We start from the raw sequence: 22,743 nt of genomic DNA, 5'->3' as shown, positions 1-22,743 counted from the left end.
GTGCTGTTTGAGCTAGCACTTGCATGACGTGAAAGATCTAGCTTCATAAAGATTTCTGTGGAAGAGCTTTCCCAACAGAGAAAATAACAAAGCCCTTAAGGTCAGAAAGTGCTTGGCATGTTCTGGCTCATGTGGCTAGAGCTGCAGGAGCTCCATTCCAGAGGAGAGAATGGCCAAGGTGGGAGAGATCCTGAGGGACTCACCAGTATAGTAAAGACTGAGGACTTTATTCTAACAGCCAGTTAAATGGTTACGCAGGAGTTTCATAATTTGGGTTATGGGGTTTTGTTTGTTTGTTTTGCTGAGTAAGATTCACCCTGAGCTAACATCTGTTTCCAGTCTTCCTCTTTTTGTATGTGGGTCGCAGCCACAGCATGGCCACTGACAGACAAGTGGTGTAGGTCCGTGCCTGGGAACAAAACCCGGGCCACCGAAGCAGAGTGAGCCAAACTTAACTGCTAGGCCACCAGGGCTAGCCATGGTTTAAGTTTTAAAAGGATTATTTAATACTGTGCGAAGACTGGACTGTGGAGGAGGGCTGTTAGGAAGCTGTTATAGGAGTTCGGGTGAGACACTTCGAGAGCTTGGACTAGTGAGGTAGCAGTAGAAGTGGAAGGAGTACAGCCCTTAGAAATAAGTTGGAGGTAAGTAATTGGAATATATTTTAGAGGTAAGGTTCAGATCTGCTGTGATTTAGGGTGAGTTGTCTCTCTGATTCCCATTGTGCTTCTGAGCGTGACCCTTCAAAATGTCTCAGACTCTTTTTAATAACTTCCCCAGTACTCTCTTCTGCTCTTAATAAATTAGCAGTTATGAGGAAGTGTATTAATCAGCTGGGGCTGCTGTAACAAAACCCTACAGACTGAATGGCTTAAACGATAGGAATTTACTTTTTCCCAGTTCTGGAAGCTGAAAGTCCAAAATCGAGGTGAGAACAGGTTTGGTTTCTCCTCAGACTTTCTTGGCTTCCAGATGGCCACCTTCTCATGTGTACTCCATATGTGCTCATATCCCAGGTATCTCTTCTTCTTGTAAGGACACCAGTCTTATTGGATTAGGGACCCATCCATATGACATCATTTAACCTTCATTGCCTCTTTAAAGACCCTGTCTCCAAATACAGTCACATTGGGGGTTAGGGCTTCAACATATGAATCTGGGAGCGGGAGGTGGGGGTTGGAGAGAGGACACAGACAATTCAGTCCAAAACAGGGAAGGTCATCACTTAACCCTCTTAAGATTTTGCTTAAGCTGAATCCCTTAACAAAAGGAAAAAGGATTCTCTTAAACCTTTCTCCTAAATAATGTGTAAGTAAAGGTCAAAGAATTGAGCTGTTTTCTTTGAACACTGTTAATCTCACTTGTTTACAACAGTTACAAATAGATGTTCTAATATTTTATTTTTCCTACCCTGATAGGTCATCTTATGTATGGCTTGGACTTGGTGATCACCTTTGGAGTGATCAGCATAGGCGATTAGAATTGTTCTTTTCCACCAACTCTAAGAATTTTGACTCAGCTAGCCTCCGCGCTAATGATTGTAACTGGTTTAGGGGGTGAAAAATAGTTTTTCATTTACCCTTCTGGGTTCTTGGCTGAGACTTTCCTGTAATAACAGACAGATTAACAGGAGAATTAAAAAGTTTAATTTGTATGTGTATACACAAGCCCCCAAAAGATTTGAGATGCAAAAGGCAGCCAGATGACGAAGGCTTACATACCATCTTGAGCTAAGAAAAGAGATATGGGTCTGAGGCTTCACTAGAGGAAGGTTATTTGTGGGGAGGTGGGTGAGAAGAGGTGTTTGGGAAACAAAGGTTGCCCTGCCCTGCAGATAAGTATCTGAGGTGAAAAAGTCATTGCTGGCAGTAGCTCTCTCTTCCTGGCACAGGCCCCTCTTCTAATGTAAATTCCCCTTACAAAATGGTAACTTCTACTCTGCTTTCAGAGCTTCACCTGTGTGTGATTTTTTTTCCCCAAAATAGTCAGCTCAAACTATTTCTTATGCCAAAGAGGCATATTTTGGGTTGACATATTCTGCTACCCTTCACTAGCCTCAAGAGACATAGTATAAAATCAGAGAAAAATATTGCAAATACATCCATCATTTAAAAAAAATTAATTCCACATGCATTCCTATTGATAGTGGGTAGAAATATTTTTCTAAATTGTTTATGTAACAGAATCAGTATAGTCATATATATGTTTCAGAGTTTTTGTTGATTCATTCATTCATTTATTCAATATAGCTACCTGTTGTTGCCCCTACCATTCAAGTCACTTGGCTAAATACTTCATGTATTTTATGAGTGTGGTAGAATTTTCCTCATTTTTCACAGGAGGAGACTAATACTAAGAGTCCAGGTAAGTTGCTGGAGATCACCCCTGGGTGTACGAGTCACAGTCAGGTATCAAAGCAGGTGTGTGTGACTCCAAACCACCTTCTCTCACCTACTGTAGAGACTCTCAAGTAGTCTTGAAAACCATCCATGTGACTGGCATTGGCATATGTATGGAGAATAACAGTTCAGAAGACATAAGAGGGCATCTTCTGCCCTGAAGAGTCTTACATTTTAAACAAGGATACATACAAGTAAATTAACAAAGTGCTATAGGATTATGAATGTTAGAATTATACACGGACTACAGAACAACACAAAAGATGAGATGCATCATTCTACCTCTTGGGGGCATTCAAAGTTTCCAAATAGAGGAATCATATAAGCTGAGTCTGGGAATCTGAATATGTATCATTCTTCAGATAGTAGGCGTAGAGTTGGGTGCAGCAGTGGAGATAAGGATTCCAGAGGAAGCAAATCTAGGGCAAATACAAAAAGGTGTAGGGATGTTTGGGAATCATCATTTTGGAAAATGATAAATACTATCAACTGTATATTAACACATTAACTGGTGTAATGGAAAATGGAAGGAGGAAGCAGATAAAACATAGTTCAGACACAATTAAACAATTAAACGTAACTGTGATACAAGATGAATATTTAATACAAATGCATTTAATTAAAATGTTCGAATGGTTTACTCTGTTATCTGAGCTGAGCAGTTCTTCGTCACTTCCTCCTCCCTCTCCTCCTCTTTCTCCTCTTCTTTTTTTCTGATGAAAACAATCTTAGGTAACATCCGTTTTCATTGAATGAACTCTACTTTTTATTTTCTGAACATCCCAGCAAGTGGTTATTTGGAGCTGCCTTGTTTTTGTCAGCTAATTCCTCCCTCTCACTATCATTCTCTCCTTCATCATTGTACAAATACTAGTTCACTGGCAACACAGTCAAGCCATCAACTAGGAAATTAAATTACCTGCCATTCTCGAGTTTCTCTCCCTGTAACCCCAGACTGCCCCCTCAGCTTTCAATGAGGCAAGCCTCTCAATACAATAATGAATCTAAAGTGTTGAGGGCCATATCTGTCAGTTCAAGGTCACAAAGACTTCAAAGCAAAATTCTAGGCTTTGTTCTGCAATGCTCTTCATCCCACCTTTACTGTCCTTCTCCAAACTCCTGTTTAAGGAAAAAATAATAATAAAAACAAATGTTGGGAGAAGACAGAGCAAACAGACTTCTAGTTCCATCACTACCCTAAGAAACAGGGCGTAGGGTTTCAGACCTACTGCAAAGAGCTACTCTTGCACAAAAGAGCAGGTAACAGGCTGACAGATGGCTGTAAGCAAACATCTCCACCTCTGATTGTCCAGGTGGAGGGGCGTTCCTGATTTGCAGTAGGTACAATGTAAAAATGTAATGGTTCCTATATAATTATAAATAATGGACTCATTCTGATATGCAGATATTTCTCTTACTCAAAATAGTTTGAACTATTTTGCTTTACAAGTAAGCTGCCTTTGGGTTATTTTTGTCCATGTTTTTTCCATAACGTGGTTAATCTATCCCTGGAAAATTGCAATTCAGTATTCCTGGAACGTGGAACACTGGAGGCAATAACAGATCTGGTGATGGAAAATTAAGCAGACATCAAATCATGCATGGCCTTTGTGCCATGCTAAGAGGTTTGGCAGGGGGAAGCCTTTGGAGAGTTTTAAGCAGCAGAGTAGCATGCTCAGATTTGCATTTTGGAAAAATTTTCCTCAGCAGTGATAGTCAGGAGAATGAGAAGTGATGAAGCCCTGAGCTATGCAGTTTCAATGGAAATGGAGAGGAAATAAAACAGTCCTGAGACAATAAGAGTGAAGAATTAAGCAAGCTTGCTCAGATTGGATGGCGTCTGGGAGAGACCATGAAGGTGGGGAGAGGAAAAAAGATGACTGTCTTGTTTTCACTTCTGATGACTGAGTGGGGGCCGTTCACTGTGAAAAGGTGTCTTAATTCAGGCTGCTATAACAAAAATACCATAGACTGGGTGGCTTAAACAGCAAACATTTACTTCTCACTCTTCTGGAGGCTGGGAAGGCCAGGATCAAGGCACTAGAAAATTTGGTGTCTGGTGAGATGGTGCTTCTTGGTTCACAGACAGCCAGATGTTCTTGCTGTCTCACAGTGGAAGGAGTGAGACAGCTCTCTGGGGTATCTTTTATAGGGGCACTAATTCCATTAATGACGCCTCCACCCTTATAACCTAATCACCTCCATAGGCACCACACCTTGGATATTATATTCAACCTATAAATTTAAGAGGGACACAAACATTAAATCCATAACAGAAGTGTACTGGGAAAGAAGCATACATGGGAACAGTAAAACAGATTTTATTTTGGTAATGCGCAGTTTATGGAGACTTTGTTATATTCAGGTAGAAATACCTACTATACAGATGGATACATGAACTGAAGATTAAGAGGTTAGTTAGGCATAGGATAGAGATTTTGGTGCTATTCAGGTAATATGTAGCTGTGGAAGTCACAGGTGAGAATGCTCTCCTACTCCCCCTCCCCAAATTCCAAGGCAGTTGACACAATCTCAATTCTTTTGGCTTTTTCTTTTGATGTTTGTTTCCAAATTTGTGAATTTTTTAAAAAGTTGTAGATATCGTCTATTGAGCTAATACTATGGAAACTGAAGATGCAGGGCTCTTGAGCCCTTTCCCCAATTTCCCTGAAATTCTCTGACTTTCTGCTTCAGTGTGGGCAGCTGGACTTCTAGATTTGCTGCTGTCATCCTTGGGTCTCTACTAACCATTACATTGGAGGGTTCTTTTTGCCTATCTTCTCTGTTTCCTAGATCATATATACTATTTTCCAGTTTACTGCTTTGTTTTATTGAAGTACAGCTTCCAGCAGCTTTCTGAGAAATGGTGCTCATGAGGTAAATTTATCAAGACCATGCCTGAAAATGCTTTGTTCTGCTCTAACACTCTGTCTACCCTAACACAGGTGGTGTCTTAATCAGTTTGGGTTGCTATAACAAACTACCATAGACTGGGTGGCTTAAACAAACATCTGTTTCTTACAGGCTTGGAGGCTGGGAAACCCAAGATCAAGGTGCCAGTAGATCCAAAGTCTGATGAGGGTTCACTTTCTGGTTTGCAAATGGCGTATTCTCGTCATTTCCTCACAGGGTAGAGAGCAGGGAGAGAGGGCTAGTTCTCTTCTTATAAGGACACCAATCCCATCGTAGAGGCTCTACCACCGTGACCTCATTACCTCCCAACATGCCCATCTCCCAATACCATCTCACTGGGGATTAGAGTTTCAACATATGAATTTTGGGGGGACGCAAACACTCAGTCCATAGCAGTTGAGAATGGAAATCAAGATTGGAAAATTTCATGTCATATCTTTCAACACATGCTTGGTTGTCTGCCCAATTTAAATGTTGCAGTTGAGAAATCCAATGTTATTCTGCTATTTTATCCTTTGGTTACTATTTCTTCTCTCTATAAACTTTTAGGATATTTTCTTCGTCCCTGTTATTCTGGCATTTCATATAGTGTGTTTCTGTTTTCATCCATTTTTCTGGGAATTTCTTTGGCTCTTTCAATATGAAAACTGATATCCATCAGTTCTGGAAAAGGAAATGTTAAATTATTATTTTTAAAGATTTTTCCCCTCTGCCTCTCAATGATCTCTTTCTAAACTTGTATCTTAGATGGTGAACTTTCATTTTCTTTCTTTTTTTCCTTTTTTATTTCCTTCAGGATTTTTTTAACTTTAAATTTTCTATCAAAATTTGTATTTCAGCTACAAAAGTTTTAACTTGTGTGAGTTCAAATTTTTGTTTCTCTAACCATTCCTTTTTTTATAACCTCCTCCTCTGCTTCAAGAATGTAATTCCTTTTGTAACTCTGAGGATATTAATTTTTTAATTTTTGTCTGACTTCTTTTCTATCTTTTCTGTTGCTTCTGTTTCCTCTGAAAATTTATTTTTCCTGTTTATTTGGTTCTTTGTTGTGGTGTGGTCTTTCTTCAATTATCTGATGTCTCTTGGCTATCTCTTTACCTTTCTAATGGTAATTGGAAATTCCGAGTTCAAGAAGTAAGGCTTATGTGATGGTAAGCATCATTAAAAATAGCTGTACTGTGCCTTTTGGTGGGGAGAGGAACCCCTAATACTCAGCTTCTTTAGAGCATTGGGTGGGACAGTTTCTCCCAAAAGGGAAACCCCTAAATTTCTTATGTGGGGGATATTAGCCTGGATGCCAGCTTCCTCAAAGAGTGAGGAAGGGGACCGAGAGGTCTCATGATTTAGCAGTTAGGTTTGTGGTTCTTAACCCTAGTTACACATTAGAATAGCCTAGGGAGATTTGAAAAATCCTGATATCATGTCACGGGCCAAAACAACTCAGTGACGATCTCTGCGAGTGGTTCCCAGGAGATTTGTTGTTGTTGAGAAAGATTTGCCCTGAGCTAACATCTGTTGCCAATCTTCCTCTTTTTGTATGTGAGCTGCTGCCATAGCATGGCCACTGACAGGTGAGTGATGTAGGTCTGCTCCCAGGAACCAAACCCAGGCCATCAAAGTGGCGTGTGCAGAGCTTAACCACTAGACCACTGGGGCTGGCCCTCCCAAGAGTTTTTAAAGGTTCCCCAGGTGACTCTAATGTTTGTCTTAGGTGGAGACTCACTAGACCAGGAAACATTGGCATCACCTGGGAACTTGTTGGAAATGCAAATTCTCAGGCTCCACCTTAGACCTGCTTAATCATAAACTCTGAAGTGGGGCCTAGAAATCTGTGTCTTAACAAGCCCTTCAGCTGATTCTAATTCATGCTCAAATTTGAGACTCACTAATGTAGATTATCACTTAATCCCTGTATTTACGTATGGTAGTCACACCCTCAGTTATGTCTTATTTTCAGTGTCTTTCGTGGTCATCCTCTCCAGAGGGGAAATGTGTAATCTTTGCCCAGGCGTGAGGAGGAGCACTCTCTTGGCTGTGTACACTGGGTTCTAACTGCATCTTAAATAGACTAAACCAGTCCTTTTACTTTGAATTGCATTTCTTTCTCTATTTTTAGAGGTCTTAAGGTCCCCAGTTTCTGACCTATTCCAAAATTTTGCAGTGTAAAGTAACTTGTATCTGGCCTCTTCCCACTGCAGCTCTAGATTTTCATTTTATCTATTAAGTCAATCACCACTTATAATCACTTTCAACCTACTACTATTTTTTATTGCCAAGGCCTCTTTTCCCGTTTTTTGTCTTTGTAAACATATGCATTTTTCATTGCTTTCTTGTAAATTTGGGGTTTCAGAAGAGAGTAGAGATAATAGAATTGCCAGATAAAATACAAGGTACCCAGTTAAACTTGAATTTCAAATAATCAACAATTTTTTTGTATTAGTATCTCCTAAAAAATCATTTGTCATTTATCTGAAATTGAAATGTAACTGGGCATCATATTATGTTTTCTATTTTAAATATAAATGGCTAGATTTTGAAGAAATCTAAATTTTAAAAATGGATCTCAATAATTTTGGTATCATTTACTATAAATACATATTCTGAATACTTCAAAAGTAAGTTATTAATTTTGATGATACATTTTAAGAAGTAAAGCATTATTAAAACATCTTAATTATAATTTTTAAAATGCGAAAACTGAAATATATATTGCAACTGTCTAATTTTGGATATAACTTTAGTTCAATTTATATTTATCAAATAATGTTTGTATTGCAGAGTATAATGTTATTAGGTCCAGCTGGATACTATTTAATGCACAGAGCAATGCAGTAGAAAGAGCACTAAAATTCAAGTAATACCCACTGAGAGTTAACACCGTGCTTCTGCTCTGTGAGCTTGGGAAAGGTCGTCTTCTGACCTTGTAGTTTGCACACCTTTAACGGAAGGTGTTTTAATATGTCATGTCTCATTGATGATGATTAAATGAGACAATCATATTCGCTTGTGTTCAGAGCCTAGCAAAGACTCTAAATCTTAGAAGTCTCAGTAGATTTATTTCCCTTCTCTCTCTCTTTTCTTTCTTTTGAATGAAGATTTTAGAGACTATATGGTAGAATTAGTTTATAGTTGTATTTATGTTAATTCTTTTTTATTTTTCATAAATTCCTTCAATATCTCTATTAGTAAGTGTATTAATTTGCTAGAGTTGCCATAACAAAATCCCACAGACTGAGTGGCTTAACAGAAATTTATTTTCTTGCTTTTCTGAAGGCTTAAAGTCTGAGATCAATGCCATGTGTTGGCATGGTTGTTTTTTTCTGAGGCCTCTCTTTATGGCTTATAGATGGCTATCTTCTCCTCGCTGGGTCTTCCCTCTGTGTTTGTCTCTGTCCTAGTTTCCCTCTTTTTAAGGACACCCATCATATTAGATTAGGACCCGCACTAATGATTTCATTTTAACTTAATTCCCTCTTTAAAGATCCTATTTCCAAATACAGTTATAGTCTGAGGTACTGGGAGTTAGGACTTTAACATATGAATTTTGGGGACACAATTCAGCCTGTGAGCATGAAATAGACTTATTCATAACTGCTTACGTACAACTTAAGCAAGCAGTTTTTGAATTCTGGTAATCCCTGAAGATTCCAGTATATTCGTGTTAATAACAGTGTGAGAAAAAAAAAGTAAGAGAAATAAATGTGATTCTAAATAATAATTACACAATCAAAAACAAAGTTGTTTATGCTAGAGGGGTCTTTGAAAAGGATAATATTTAAAAAGAGATATTTTTAAAAGATAGTATCAATAGGGAATAAGAGAGATGGTTTTATTTAAATGTTTTCTAAGTTGTGAATTATTGTGGGAGATATTTTTAGGGATGTTTATTTCCCCAGTCATTTCACAGGTAATTAGGGAATTTCTGCATCACACTCACTTCAAAAGAATGCAAAGCACTGTGAAGAATACAAAGAAGTACAAGGCAGGCTTTTTGTTCTCAGGAGCTTTCATCCCTGGATAAGGAGTCAAAATTGGTATGGGTGAAAAGAAAAGGAAAAGTAACAATTTAGTGTAAAGTCATGTGATTCTGTCTGCAGAGGCCTTAGAATCAATGAGAAGGAGGAATAAATGTGGGATAAACTAGACTGAAATATTTCACCGAGGGTGTGATTATACTTGTGCAATGAGGGGTGAGTATAGTGGAGTTGTGTGCAGACAAAGGTAGGGAAAACAACATAAATAAAAAGTGGAATTGTGACTGTTTTCTTCACAGCACTAGTAGCAATCTTCAGTTATTTCTTATTTTCTTTTTTTTAAAATTGTAGTAATATTTAACATGAGATCCATACTCCACACATTTTTAAGTGCGCAATACAGTATTGTTAACCATAGGCACAATGTTGTACAACAGATCTCTAGAACTTAGTCATTTTGTATAACTGAAACTTTATACCTGTTGAACAGCAACTCACCATGACTCCCTCCCCCCAGCCCCTGGCAACTACCACTCTGTGTTTCTACGAGTTTGACTATTTTAGATACCTCATATGGAATCACACAATATTTGTTTTGTGACTGGCTGATTTTACTTAGCATAATATTCTCAAGGTCCATCTGTGTTGTTGCTTGTGACAAAATTTATTCTTTTTTTTTAAGACAATGTCATTAGAGACGTTTTAGGTTCACAGCAAAATTGAGAGGAAAATATAGAGATTTCCTACACCCCCTTTATCCCCACACATGAGTAGCCTCCCCCATTATCAATATCTCCCACCAGAATGTTTCCATTTGTTAAGGCTGAATAATATTCCATTGTGTGTATATACCACACTTTTTTAATCCCTTCATCCTTTGATGGATATTTAGGTTGCTTCCATACCTTTGCTATTATAAATGATGCTGCAATGAACATTGAAGTATTAGTATCTCTTTGAGATCCTGACTTCAATTCTTTTGGATATACACCCAGAAGTGGGATTGCTGGATCATATAGAAGTCTATTTTTAATTTTTTAAGGTACCTCCGTACTGTTTTCTCTAACAGCTGTGCCATTTTACAGCAACAGTGTATAAGCTGTACATTATAGAGCAACTGTCTCAGCAATAGTGTGCAAGAATTCCAATTTCTCCACAACCTTGCCAGCCTTATCTTTTTTTTTTTTGTGATAGCCATCCTGACAGGTGTGAGGTGATATCTCACTGTGGTTTTGATTTGCATTTCCCTGATGATTAGTGATGTTGAGCATCTTTTCATATACTTGTTAAGTGTTTGCATGTCTTTTTTGGGGAAATGTTTATTCAAGTCTTTTGCCCACTTTCCGTCAGATTACTTGTTTCTTTGCTGTTGATTTGTAGGAATTTCAGTTATTTCTTTTCTATTTGTTTATTTCTTATCTGTCTCCTTCACTAGGACATAGGATCTATAAAGGCAAAGATCTTATTTGTCTTGTCTTCTGTCGCTTTTCCACTATATAGAATAGTACTGTACAAATAGTAGATGCCCAATATTAGTTGAATAAATGTATGGATAAGTATTATGAGGTGATAAGAGTGGATTAAATGCATGTATTAGAGAGAAGTTGGAAAGAAGTCTCAGTAAGTGGAATCAATTCAGATTATGTAATATTTAAAACCCTATAGAGAATTTTAAATTTGAGGCAGCATATAAGTAGGAAGCTTGATGAATCTTGAGCAAGGATTAGAGGTGATGAAAGATGTCAGAGGACTGCAACAACTTAGAATAGTTTTCCTAGGATATCTGTGGTCCTGGCTTCACGCTGGTCACTGCTGAAATGCCTGTTGTTGAAGGCCACAGAGTCATGCACGGGCACAGGATTCTTTGGTCATGGCCCTCAGGCCATGGTTCTTTGTGTTCAGCCCCTCCTCCTGTTTATTTGACAACTTGTACCACACCATCACAGTTCAACTGGTTACCCTCAGAGACTTTGTATGGGGTTAGGGTGTGGTTTTGTGCTACTCTTAGAAGTCCTTCCTGCCCAGAAACTATAATCCAGAATTGGGTTACATGGCCACCTCTATTGCTCTGGAGGTTGCAAAAGGGTGTTTGGTATTTTGAGTATCATCTATGGAAATAACTCTTCTCCAGCAGAGTTGAAGGGGAGACTGCTGAGTTAACAACCAAAGAGTCTGCCACAGCTTGGCTACCTTTAGTGGTTGAAGAGGGAAGTATTTTTCTTCTTTTTCTCCAGTCTCCTGTGGTAATAAGAACAATGCAATCAGAAACAAAATTTTTATTAATTTGTCCTAGAGATTTGTATGTTCAGTTTTAAATGGACAGAATCTAGAGCCATGGTAAATTACATCTTGGCTAACTGAAACAAGGATTTGCAGAGATATGTCTTAGGAAATCGCTTACCCCCTTGCTCTCTCTAGCTCTAATGTTGTCATATAGTTCCTGTTCAAGACACATTGGGCCTTAGAGACTGAGGATCATCTTCGTTCCATAAGTGATACAGTCCGTTGGAGGTGGTCCACAACAAGATATCTCTGGGTTCTCGGCGTTAGAACTCTTAGCTTCACTAAATCATACATGTCCCACTGATGAAGTGCTTTGGCATAGAAGACAGAAATAAGACATGTTTCAATGTGGGCTACTTTGAAAACCTAAATCCAGCACTGTCCTTTTTCTTGAGTTAAAAGTCAACCCATTAAGCAATGAATCCCACACTTTAGGTAAATTTTTCTTCTTACTTCTTGATTGTGTCCAAAATTTTTACACATTTTATTCTGAAGTAATATACACGTAGTAACAAAGCAAATAATACAAAGCAGACTATTATCAACAGCAGTGTCTCTCGCTCTAACTTATAGCTGTCTGTTATTAGTTCTGGGGTTACTATCAAATAGTCTAGATGATATTTCAACACAACTAATTCCTTATTTTTCAACTTTAGATGTCATGTATTAATTTCCTGATATGAAAGATAAAAATATAATCATTTACATTACCCCTATTCTTCTCCTCTTCCCCCAAATTTCTAAACTGGACAGAGTTGCTCAATCTCCATTTACTTTGCTGTTAGTTTTCAAAATCATCTTTGACTCTTCATTTTTTATGATGAGGATATTCTTTCTTCTTTCTAATCTTATTTTCTTCTTGCTTTGCACATAAAAACTTTAGTCAACTCCACTTTATTTTTACATTGCTAAATTTTTTAACATTTATATCCCGTACTCAGTCCTCTGTGCTTTGTTTTAAGACTGACTTTAAAAGTTGAAAACGAAAAAATGGCAGGTGTTAGGTTTATAGGCTAGATTAGGATTATAGGGTAGGATTACATTTGCTTGTTTTCCGGGCTTTCTCTCTATTTATCTCTCTCTCTCTCTTTACCTCTATTTCTATCTCTCTCTCATTCTCTCTTTTTTCCTCTAGAGATCTTACTCCCAGAGTCTTCCATTCTCATGATTCAATGTAAACAGCTTTTTCCTGATGTTTGTTGCATGAAATTTATCCTGGGGCTTCCATTTGCTGTCTTGCTTTGTTCAATTTTGTGTTTCTTAGATTCCCTGGCATTATTTTGACTTATTTTCTCATTTTGCTCAAGTTCAACATCCAGGTTCTTCTTAAGAGTTCATGGGTGATGAACTTTATGATTTGTCTCTCTCTGTCTCTATCTCTGTCTTTCTTTGTGTGTGCCTCTCTCTATATATATGATATATAGTCCCCCACCATAACCTCCTTGCAGTTAGTTAATAGTTTGGTGTAGAATTCTAGCTTGATTATAATTTCCCCTAGGAATCTTGAAGGCCTTGATTACTGTATTCTAATTTCTAGCATCTTTGAAGAGAAGTCTGAGGCAAGTTTGCTTTGTATTCCTTTGTAAGTGATTTATTTTCTTCTTATCTGAGAACTTTAAAACAATTTTCTTTAAGCATGGTATTCTGAAATGTTACACACATATGTTCACTTTTCTATTCTTTCTGCTGGTGGATTACTTGGAATGGTGGTCCTTAAATTTTTGGTCTCAGGACTCCTTTATTCTCTTAAAAATTGAGAACCCAAAAGAGCTTTTGTTGATGTGGGTTACATATGTCAATATTAGAAATGAAATCTGAGAAAATTTAACATATTTGTTAATTCATTTATAAATGACAAAAATAAAAATATTACATTAATCTAAGTAATATTTTTAATGCAAATAACTATATTTGTAAAAAACAATTAGTGAAGAGAGTGGCAAGTTTTACATTTTTGCAAATCTCCTTAATATCTGACTTAATAAAATATAGCTGGATTTTCATACCTGGTTCAGCAGATGTTTTGGGATTGAAATAAATACAGTTAGAAAAGGGAGATTATTTGAGTAGTTTTTTCAGATAATAGTGAATATCCTTCTTTTAAACTGCACCAAAACTCAACAAGTAGTAGTTTCTTAAAAGTCAGTTGCTGTGACCACATCATTAAATTTTTCTTCCCTTTCACATTAACCTGCATTAGTCTAGCTTGTACTGTGAATTGATCACTTGCATGTGCATGATTTTGGCCCAACATGCATCAATCATTTGGACAATATTGGCTTCCTGATGTAAATAAATCTTCCAAATGTCGACACATTTCATTATACCATACCAAAAAAATTACATTCATGATTATTACCATGAATCTCATTAAAATTTTTTTAAGTATTTTTTTCAGAAATGTCCTTTATCAGAAATGTCTTTTGCAAATATTTTCTCCCTGTCTGTGGCTTGTCTTCTGATTCTTTTTATGTTGTCTTTTGCAGAGCAGATGTTTTTAATTTTAATGAAGTCCATCTTATCAATTATTTCCTTCAGGGATTGTGTTTTTGGTTTTGTATCTAAAAAGGCCTAACTATATCCAAGGTCAGCCAGGTTTTCTCCTATGTTATGCTTTAGGAGAATTATAGTTTTGCATTTTACATTTAGCTCTGTGATACATTATGAGTTAATTTTGGGAAGGGTATGAGGTTTGTGTCTAGATTCAATTTTGTGCATGTAGATGCCCAGTTGTCCCAGCACCATTTGTTGAAGAGACCATATTTGCTCCATTATATTGTTTTTGCTCATTTGTCAAAGATCACCTGACTATATTTGTGGGAGTCTACTTCTGGGCTCTCTGTTCCATTGATTTACTTGTCTATTCTTCTGACAATACCAGACTGTCTTAATTATTGTAGCTTTCTAATAAGTCTTGAAGTCGGGTATTGTCAGTCTTCCAACTTTATTTTTCACCATTTCATTCATTTTTGAGGAAATATCTGCCAAATACTTAAGTCTGAATAGCCATAGATTATCTGTCATTCTTTCAAGTAAAAATGATATTCTGTGAAAAAAGGAGCTAATTCTTCTTGCAGTTCAAGCAAGCTCATAAGCACATTTGTTCCAGACAATCATACTTCAGTATGCAGCAGAAGTGCTTCATGCACACTTTCCATTGTGTCACACAGAATATTAAAAAGGCATGTATCGAAGAGTAAAAATTTAATAAAATTAACATGTTTTCCTGGTCGGTTAAGGACATGCTTAAGTAAAACTACATTTTTTTTCTATAAATGCATGGTAGTGCAGAATCCAATGATTCCAAGTACAGTTTGCTGATACTGGCTATTGGACTTTTAGACTGATATGTTACTTATCTTTCTTTTTCTGTCATATTTTCTGTTTGTCTTTTTCCCTGTATGGTGTGGAATATTTCCTCAAACACTTTCCTAGTCATTCTATTAAAAAGCACTTTTATTTAGGGGTCAGCTCAGTGGCCTAGTGGGTAAGTTTATGTGCTCCACTTCAGTGGCCTGGGGTTCGCAGGTTCAGATCCCAGGTGCAGACCTACACACCACTCCTTATGCCATGCAGTGGCAGCATCCCACATACAAAAAAATAGAGGAAGATTGGCAACAGATGTTAGCCCAGTGACAGTCTTCCTCAAGCAAAAAGAGGAAGATTGGCAGTAGATATTAGCTCAGAGCCAATCTTCCTCACCAAAAAAACCCCTTTTGTTTGGACAAAATTTTTAATCTCTAAGAGTGCTTTCTTATTCTCTAATTTCCTTTTTTTAGCATCTTTAATTTTTCTAGAATGAGATATATACTTTAATATCTTTGATGATTTTTAAAGATATTTTCTGAATTATTATTTTTTGTGTCCCTATGTTTATCTTAGTATTTACTTTTCATTCTGCTAGTTTTCCTCACTAAACTGGAAATCCTTGGTTTCCTGTGACATTTAACAAAGGACTGAGTGTCTATCATGGATTTCCTCTACCTTTATGAAACTAAAACTCATTTTCCTTGGTATCTTCCTTGAGGGAGGGTTTCTTACTGGGAGCTCTGTATGGCATTGGACATGGTCACTTGTAGGAAGGAGTTTGCAGGCTTTGCTTCAGGAGGTCAGGCTTTGTGTCCCCCAAATGCCAGTATGAAGAGAACCTTATTGTAGGGCACCAGCCTTAATATCCCAGACCTCTTCACTGAGTGTCTTAAAAAAGAGATATGGTTATATATTTATTTGAGACTTTCTATCAGTAAAGATAGAAGCCCGTCTGTAAATTCAGGGCAAGGGATGGGGGAGATGGTGGTGGTAGGTGATAATACAATAAAAATATTTCTCTTAATCACCCTATTTTTAACCTTTCTTTGCACTTCCAGTCTATAACTTGTAGGCTGAGATGAAGACCGTCCAGAGTTCTGTGGAGAGGGATGGCTTCCATTTATCTGTAGCCTTTTTAAAATCACATTCTAGGTTGCAGCTTCATCCGCCCCTTTCCAATTTCCACCCACATAATATCTTTCATATGTTGTTTATATGCCCCATGTTGTCTTGTTTATTATATGGGTTCATATATGGGATTATTCTGTTTTGTATTTCTGTATTTCTGTCACAGTGGTGTAGTGGAAAAAATAGAAGCAGAAACACAAGTATTTAGTCCACTATATTGTGCTATAAACTTTAAAAAAAAATTGAGTTCATAATAGTTTACATCATTGTGCAATTTCATTTGTATATTATTTCTTGTCTGTCACCACATAAATGCTCCCCTTCACCTCCTGTGCCCACCCCCCACCCTCCTTCCCCTGGCAACACTATATACCTTTTAATAAAGTCTCTACAGTCAAAGTCTCTACTGCTTTTCTTCACAGGGAACTTCTTTCTTATATAAATTTGTAAGTGTAAATAAAAACATAAGTGAATGGACTACTCAACTTCACCATCATAATCTAAGTTCTATATCTATATGCCAGGAGGGAAAAGGCTAAACTCCAACCATCTGTGGAAGAAGACACTGTAGAAATGAGATTGACACTATGGACTCTGAAATCAGTGCTTGGTCCGTAATCTAGGGCCACTATTCATTCTATGACCCAGGGAAAACTACTTACTCTCTCTTTGCCTCACTGTTCTCAAGTGGAAAATGGTTTAATAATAGTAGTATTTACCTTGTAGAATTGTTGTGAAGATGAAGTGAATTAATCTACCTGTAGTATTTAGAATTGTGTGTTGTGCAGTCAGATTCAAGAAAGGATGATTATTGTTGATGTCTGTATTATTATTGTTTTTGTAATACCTGAAGCTTTGGTTCAGTCAAAATATCCTTACATTTGAATGAGAATAATTGTACCTTGAAGGCTACATTATTTTGTTCATAGAATTAAATATCCTTGCTCTAGTGTCTGGGTAGAAATTGATGTGGTCTCAATTGTCAGTAATTAGATTCTTGTTGAAAATTGCTCAAAACCTTTAAAATTATGAATTTTATTTTAAATTATTGCATTACCTTAAATTTTTTAATGCAGTCAGCAAAGAGTCTTAGAAAGAGCACAAGTTTTAGAGACAGGAAAACCAAATGTGAATTCGATTAAGATACTTAGTCTCTAGGAATCTCAGATTCTTCATCTATGAAATGAGAATGATAATAGTTTTCTTATAGTTTTGCTTTGACAATTTGAAATAATATAATAATAAATGTATAATTTTCACTAGAATGCCAGCTTCCTGAGGGTCAGGACTATTTTTCACCTGTGGCACATTGCAGAGTCTCTACCATCAAATGATCACTCAATAGGAGTTAACAGAATACATTAATAAAATTTTAGAGAAAGGAGCATAAACCATGCAGAAAATAAAGGGGGTTACCATAACTGTGAAGGCTCTAAGGATTAAAAGCTTACACACATGATCATGCTTAAGTATGTAAATAATAAAATCTGTATTTCATTTTTAATTTGAAATATGCTTTCGTTTATATCATATGTTTTTAAGAAAAAGGAAAGCTAAAGTCAAGAATCTCTAATTGGTGATGGAGGTGGGAAATTTAAATGATAAAATTTTACTATGGTTTGCATTTTTAAAAGTAAAAGTCATTTTACTGTTTCACTTAGAAACAGTGTTTGGGACTATAACAAAAAAATCAGAAAGTGTTACATTTTAATGGCTGTTTATTATTATTTAATGAGATGATTATCTTTTTCACTAAAAAAAAAAAGGTATTTTCATTTTTCTAGATAAGAAATTGTGGTGGGCAGACCAAAACTTAGCCCAGCTGGGAACCTGCAGCAAAAGAGATGGAAGAAACCCCACTGTCCTAAGGAATAAGACTTCTGGAGTTGTTCATATGAAAGTGTATGATAACGAAGCGCAGCAAGGTAAGTCACACTGTAATGAGTTCATGCTGCCTTTGAATACATAATGTTCTCTTTTTTCATATTATTTTCTCAATTCAACAGCAGAAGCTTCCTGTTTTTGCTTCTAATAAAAAAAAAAAAGAAAAAAAGTCAAATGCTGCTTCATACCATAGAAGAAATACCTTTAACATAAGGTATATAATGAGCTTTCAAAACATTAGCAAAGCTGCTTAAGGAAACTTAATTTGTCAGGTCTTCAAAGAGGTCTTATCCAGTTCTTGATTAAAAATATAAGAATAAGAAAAGAATCCCAGCAAAATATATACAATGTACAATTAAGCCCAGAAACTAAATGAACTAGAGGACTTCAGATGGACTATGTCAACCCAAGAATTTCATATCCAAAAGCATTACGTTGTTTGACTGTAAGCATTTTGCTTTTTTGTTTTTGCTTATCCAAATGGTGTGCAGTGAAATGGAGTGAGAGAACTAACAGATGGTTTACATAGGTGGACTTGTCACATTGCCCAAATGGCAATTAGATTAGAGATGCCAGCCAGTACAGCCCCACACCTGCTAGTCCTTTGCTTAGTTTTTGCTTCATGGTCCACGACATTAGCAGAATTCCCTTCTTAGAAAAAATCATTTTCTGGGTTCTACTTTCTTATTTACTCTCTGCCATGAAAATATTTAGCTTCACTTACTTTTCTTCTTAGGAAAAAATTTCAAGAAAATTTAAAGGGGTTTTCATCTAAGGGATTTGGCCATGTAGACTAAAGCAGAGAGGAGTAGAGACTAGAATAGTGAACCAGAGGGATCACTAATTCTGGAGACAGATGACAACCATCAAGCAGGCAGGATTTATTGGAAAGACCAGTTGAGAGTCATACCTGCACATTCAGAGACAAGATGAAGACTAGATTCACGGGTGCCTTCCCGGTACAGAGCATGGGCCAAATTTTGGGTGGGATCCCTTCTTGCCAGGAGCAGCAGGAAACGGATTTCTTTTTCATGAAAAAAAATATATATTTAAGAGAAAAGAATTGCTTTAAAAAACAGTCTTAAATGATTACTTGGTTCCTTTCATGCTTGAGGAGACACCAACACCCAAACTCTTATGCACAAATCTGTATTTGTTCTCCGATATCTTTTTGGTCATTGTCTACAATAATGAGCAAGAGTGTTTTCACTAGCAATTCTGTAAGGGAACATTTTCTGTATCAAAATAATTTTACTGTCATTCAAGTCATGGGGAATAGATTATATAATTGGGAATAAAACACTGCTACTCAATAAATAAAATATCATGACATTTTTGTGGATTTCAATGCAATATATTTAAGTGTAAAAACTCACTATGATAAACTTTAGTTCATAGTCTGTACTTAACGAGATTACAGCTGAAAACACACAACATTAAAATGTACGGTAGAGAGAGAGAAATTATATTTCAAAACAGGGCATTTAAAAAAATCTATATTCACTTTTTCAAAATGTGAGCAAACACCTGGTTTGTTAGAAACTGTGAATAAACATAATATTTTGAATTTTTCTGGATACAGTTCCAGTAAAGTTTCTTGGAGGAAAAATTTAGTATATCATGCTTGACTCACTTTGCTCATGTTACCAAAATTTCCCTCATCTTTTAAGGGTTTAATCCAATAAGTACATGTGGGGTATTTTATGCACTGTGAAAGTATTACCAAACTGGCAAGGATCTCTAGCACCTGGAAATTAATGATATAATACGACTAAGCTTAAAATGCAGTGAAAATACTATTTTTACTATAAGAATATGCTGACAAAAGCATCTGTATTAAAGACAATCCCATTAACAGAATCATAGCAAGTAGATTAAAAGCCTCATTAGTATGAAATATGAGCAATTTAGGGCTACTTAAGGTGTTAACATTACTACCTCTTTGGATTTCAAAGTACAATTCACTACTTCATTTATCATTTTTGACATAGATCACTGGAGAGCTCAGACTTCTCGTTAGTCAAGTGGACTTTCTAGCTCCACTAAAGAACTGAGGCATGAAGTTTGAACATGAATATCATTACAAAATATCAAGCCAAGCTAGTATTTCTAACTTGCTAGCTAATCACACTTAAATTATTGCTTTTTATAATCACTCTAATATTTTTCCTACATCAAATCTATAAGCATAGTTTATAAGTTTATAAGCAAAGATACTTATTGTAAATAATGACTCTTTTTTTTTCTTTTTAACTTTTGCTCTCTTTCACTATAAGTTTTCCCTTAGGGAGTAAACAGATGATACATGATATATGTATTGTTGTACAGTATAATTGTTTACATAAATTATTTTTATGAATCAATAAATATAATAAATATATTTTGCTATTATTGCTATTATAGTTGAAAATGCAGTCCCTGAAGCCCCTTTTTCTTCTCTTTTCTTATATTTTTGTTATTTTCAAGGTTATGTAACCTTTCATTTTCTCTTCTTTTTATAAATTCATTGTCTTCCTTCATCTGTTTTTCTTCACTTCTTCAATTTCCTTGTTTCTCCTTCTCTTCATTTGGTGTTTCTTCAGACTTTATAGTTAAGCATCACTTGTCAGTCTCGTCCCAGCTTTTCAAGTCTTTATGGTAGTTGAAATAAATCTATATCCAAATACATATCTCTGCAGATTAACATTGTGTTAATATACATTTACAAGCTTTCTATAAAATGAAATATGTATACGGCAAGTATAGAATTATTATAAATCTATAAATATAATTATCTCATTATTAAAATAATCACAAATCTGAAATTTCATCTTTGTATTATGTCAGCTTGGGAAAAGGGGACTCCATCAATCATCATTAGTTTATATAGGAGATAAAAGTAATCATTTCAAAAGTTCAGGGCAAGTCAAATCGCAGTATATAGCCCTACATAAGATGAAGCTCAGCGTTGACTGAACTGGCAGCTGAAGGAAATGAGCAGAGATCTCCTGATGAGAAATCTTCCAAGTTTAGAGTATTTCACACTTCAAAACTAACAGAGCTTGCGACAGGTTCGACTGAACAATTAAATCCCGTCGGACTATCTTGAATTCAGGACATGAGAAATAATGAGCTGCATTGATATTTTGAATTTTCCATGGAGCACTACTGATATATAGCTTTCATCATGCTTCGTAATTCTCAGTGGATTTACTGCACTTCATGTCAGAGATTGAACATCCAGCAAATGGCATTGCATGTCCTAAGAATAATAAAAATCTTGTAAAAATGGGATATTTAATGAACTTGCTGGGTAAGATTGTAAATTATTTAACTTCACGATACCAGCTTTCATTAGCACACTGGGCCTAGTAAATTCAACGGAATACCTTTATAGAATGTGTACCTGTGATTACCTGAGTAATATTTGTCATTGCTACCATATAGGAATAAAGAGAATTACTAAGTCTAATTAGATGACTCTGCTGGGTGTGTTTAAATATATTTTGAGAGAATTATGTTCCTAGGAATGGCAGAAGTTAGTTATTCCCTTCCTTTTACAAAAGTAAAAGCAAAAATTAAATAAATATTTATATTCATATATACTTCCTTTCTTTCAATGGCATAATCTTTGAGTTGAGTTAGTGATGTAACTGAAGAGCTATTTATTTCACACATTTGGATAAAGTATTCTTGAAAACAAAGTAACTGTAGAGTTGAAGGGAAATTTAAAAATCAAAAAAGAAAGATTTCCTGGTTTCTGTGATCTTAAAATATTACAAAGGTCTATGACAGTATTCATAACAAATCAATTTTCTTTTGCTTTTTTGTAACTATGAATCTTCTCATATATCTCCCGTTACATTTTAAAAAAATTCTAAATTATTTATTTATTTTTAAATTTATTTTTATTGAGATACAATTGACATATGACATTGTATACGTTTAAGGTGTATAACGTGTTGATTTGATACATTTATATATTGCAACATGATTACTGCCAAGGCACTAGCTAACACCTCCATCCCGTTACATAATTATCATTTCCTTTTTGTGGTGGGAACAGTTAAGATCTAGATTCTTAGCAACTTTGAACTGTATTCAAAGTTAAATTGATAGTATAAATTGACTATAGTATTGCTGCCTATAATCACTATGCGGTGAATTAGATCGCCATTTACTTTTTTGGAAAGGCAGACTTCAACTGTAATCTGCTACTTCAAATTATTCAAGAGAATAAAATATGATACTAACCAATATGAAATAGCTGCATTTAGAAATCAACAATAGCATAAATATTTGTTCAAATTATTGATATTGAATGATGTTTTTATTTTTCTTGAATTTAGTCTTTTGTTTATTTGTTTTTCATCTATGCAGGCAGTAATTCCTGCCAACTAAATAATGGTGGATGCTCACAGCTTTGTTTACCAACATCTGAAATTACAAGAACTTGCATGTGTACAGTGGGATATTATCTCCAAAAGAACCGCATGTCATGTCAAGGTATACGGTCTTGAAAAATCTTACTTGTAATGCATTTACTTCATCCATGCAGATTGTAGGCAAAGTCAGTTAAAAAATCGAAAAGAATAATATTAGCTAGTTATTAAGACAATGATATATTGTTTAGTCTCATATATGTAGGATTTTAATGTATCTAAAATAGTTTAAGTATCACTGTTCTTGTAAAGTTTCCTAATTTTTCAGTTATTTTCAGGAATTGCATTAAACCTTTAACCAAATCCAGGAGAAGCTACCTTCAGCTTGACTAGGCAGAAGTTGAAGTAAAAAACAGTGGTTGATGGGCTCCAATTACCATCCAATTTGAATTTAATGATGTCTACTTTCTTTCAACTATTTAAGAGAAAGTA

General features: G+C 35.7%; 1 protein-coding gene across 1 annotated transcript in view; it reads left to right on the top strand.

Annotated features, from left to right (window-relative positions):
* LOC124233810 (low-density lipoprotein receptor-related protein 1B-like) overlaps nt 1-22,743 on the top strand; it is a 792,861-nt gene that overhangs the window by 268,872 nt on the left and 501,246 nt on the right. The window contains exons 27-28 of the mRNA XM_046651030.1: nt 17,791-17,931; nt 22,250-22,375. Of these exons, the coding sequence (XP_046506986.1) occupies nt 17,791-17,931; nt 22,250-22,375 (267 nt within the window). The remainder of the gene's footprint in view (nt 1-17,790; nt 17,932-22,249; nt 22,376-22,743) is intronic.

The sequence above is a fragment of the Equus quagga genome, unplaced genomic scaffold, assembly GCF_021613505.1.
Source record: "Equus quagga isolate Etosha38 unplaced genomic scaffold, UCLA_HA_Equagga_1.0 251_RagTag, whole genome shotgun sequence".
NCBI classification, from domain to species: Eukaryota; Metazoa; Chordata; class Mammalia; order Perissodactyla; family Equidae; genus Equus; species Equus quagga.
The sequence above is the reverse complement of the archived record's forward strand: the minus strand, read 5'-3'. Positions and strand labels throughout refer to the sequence as shown.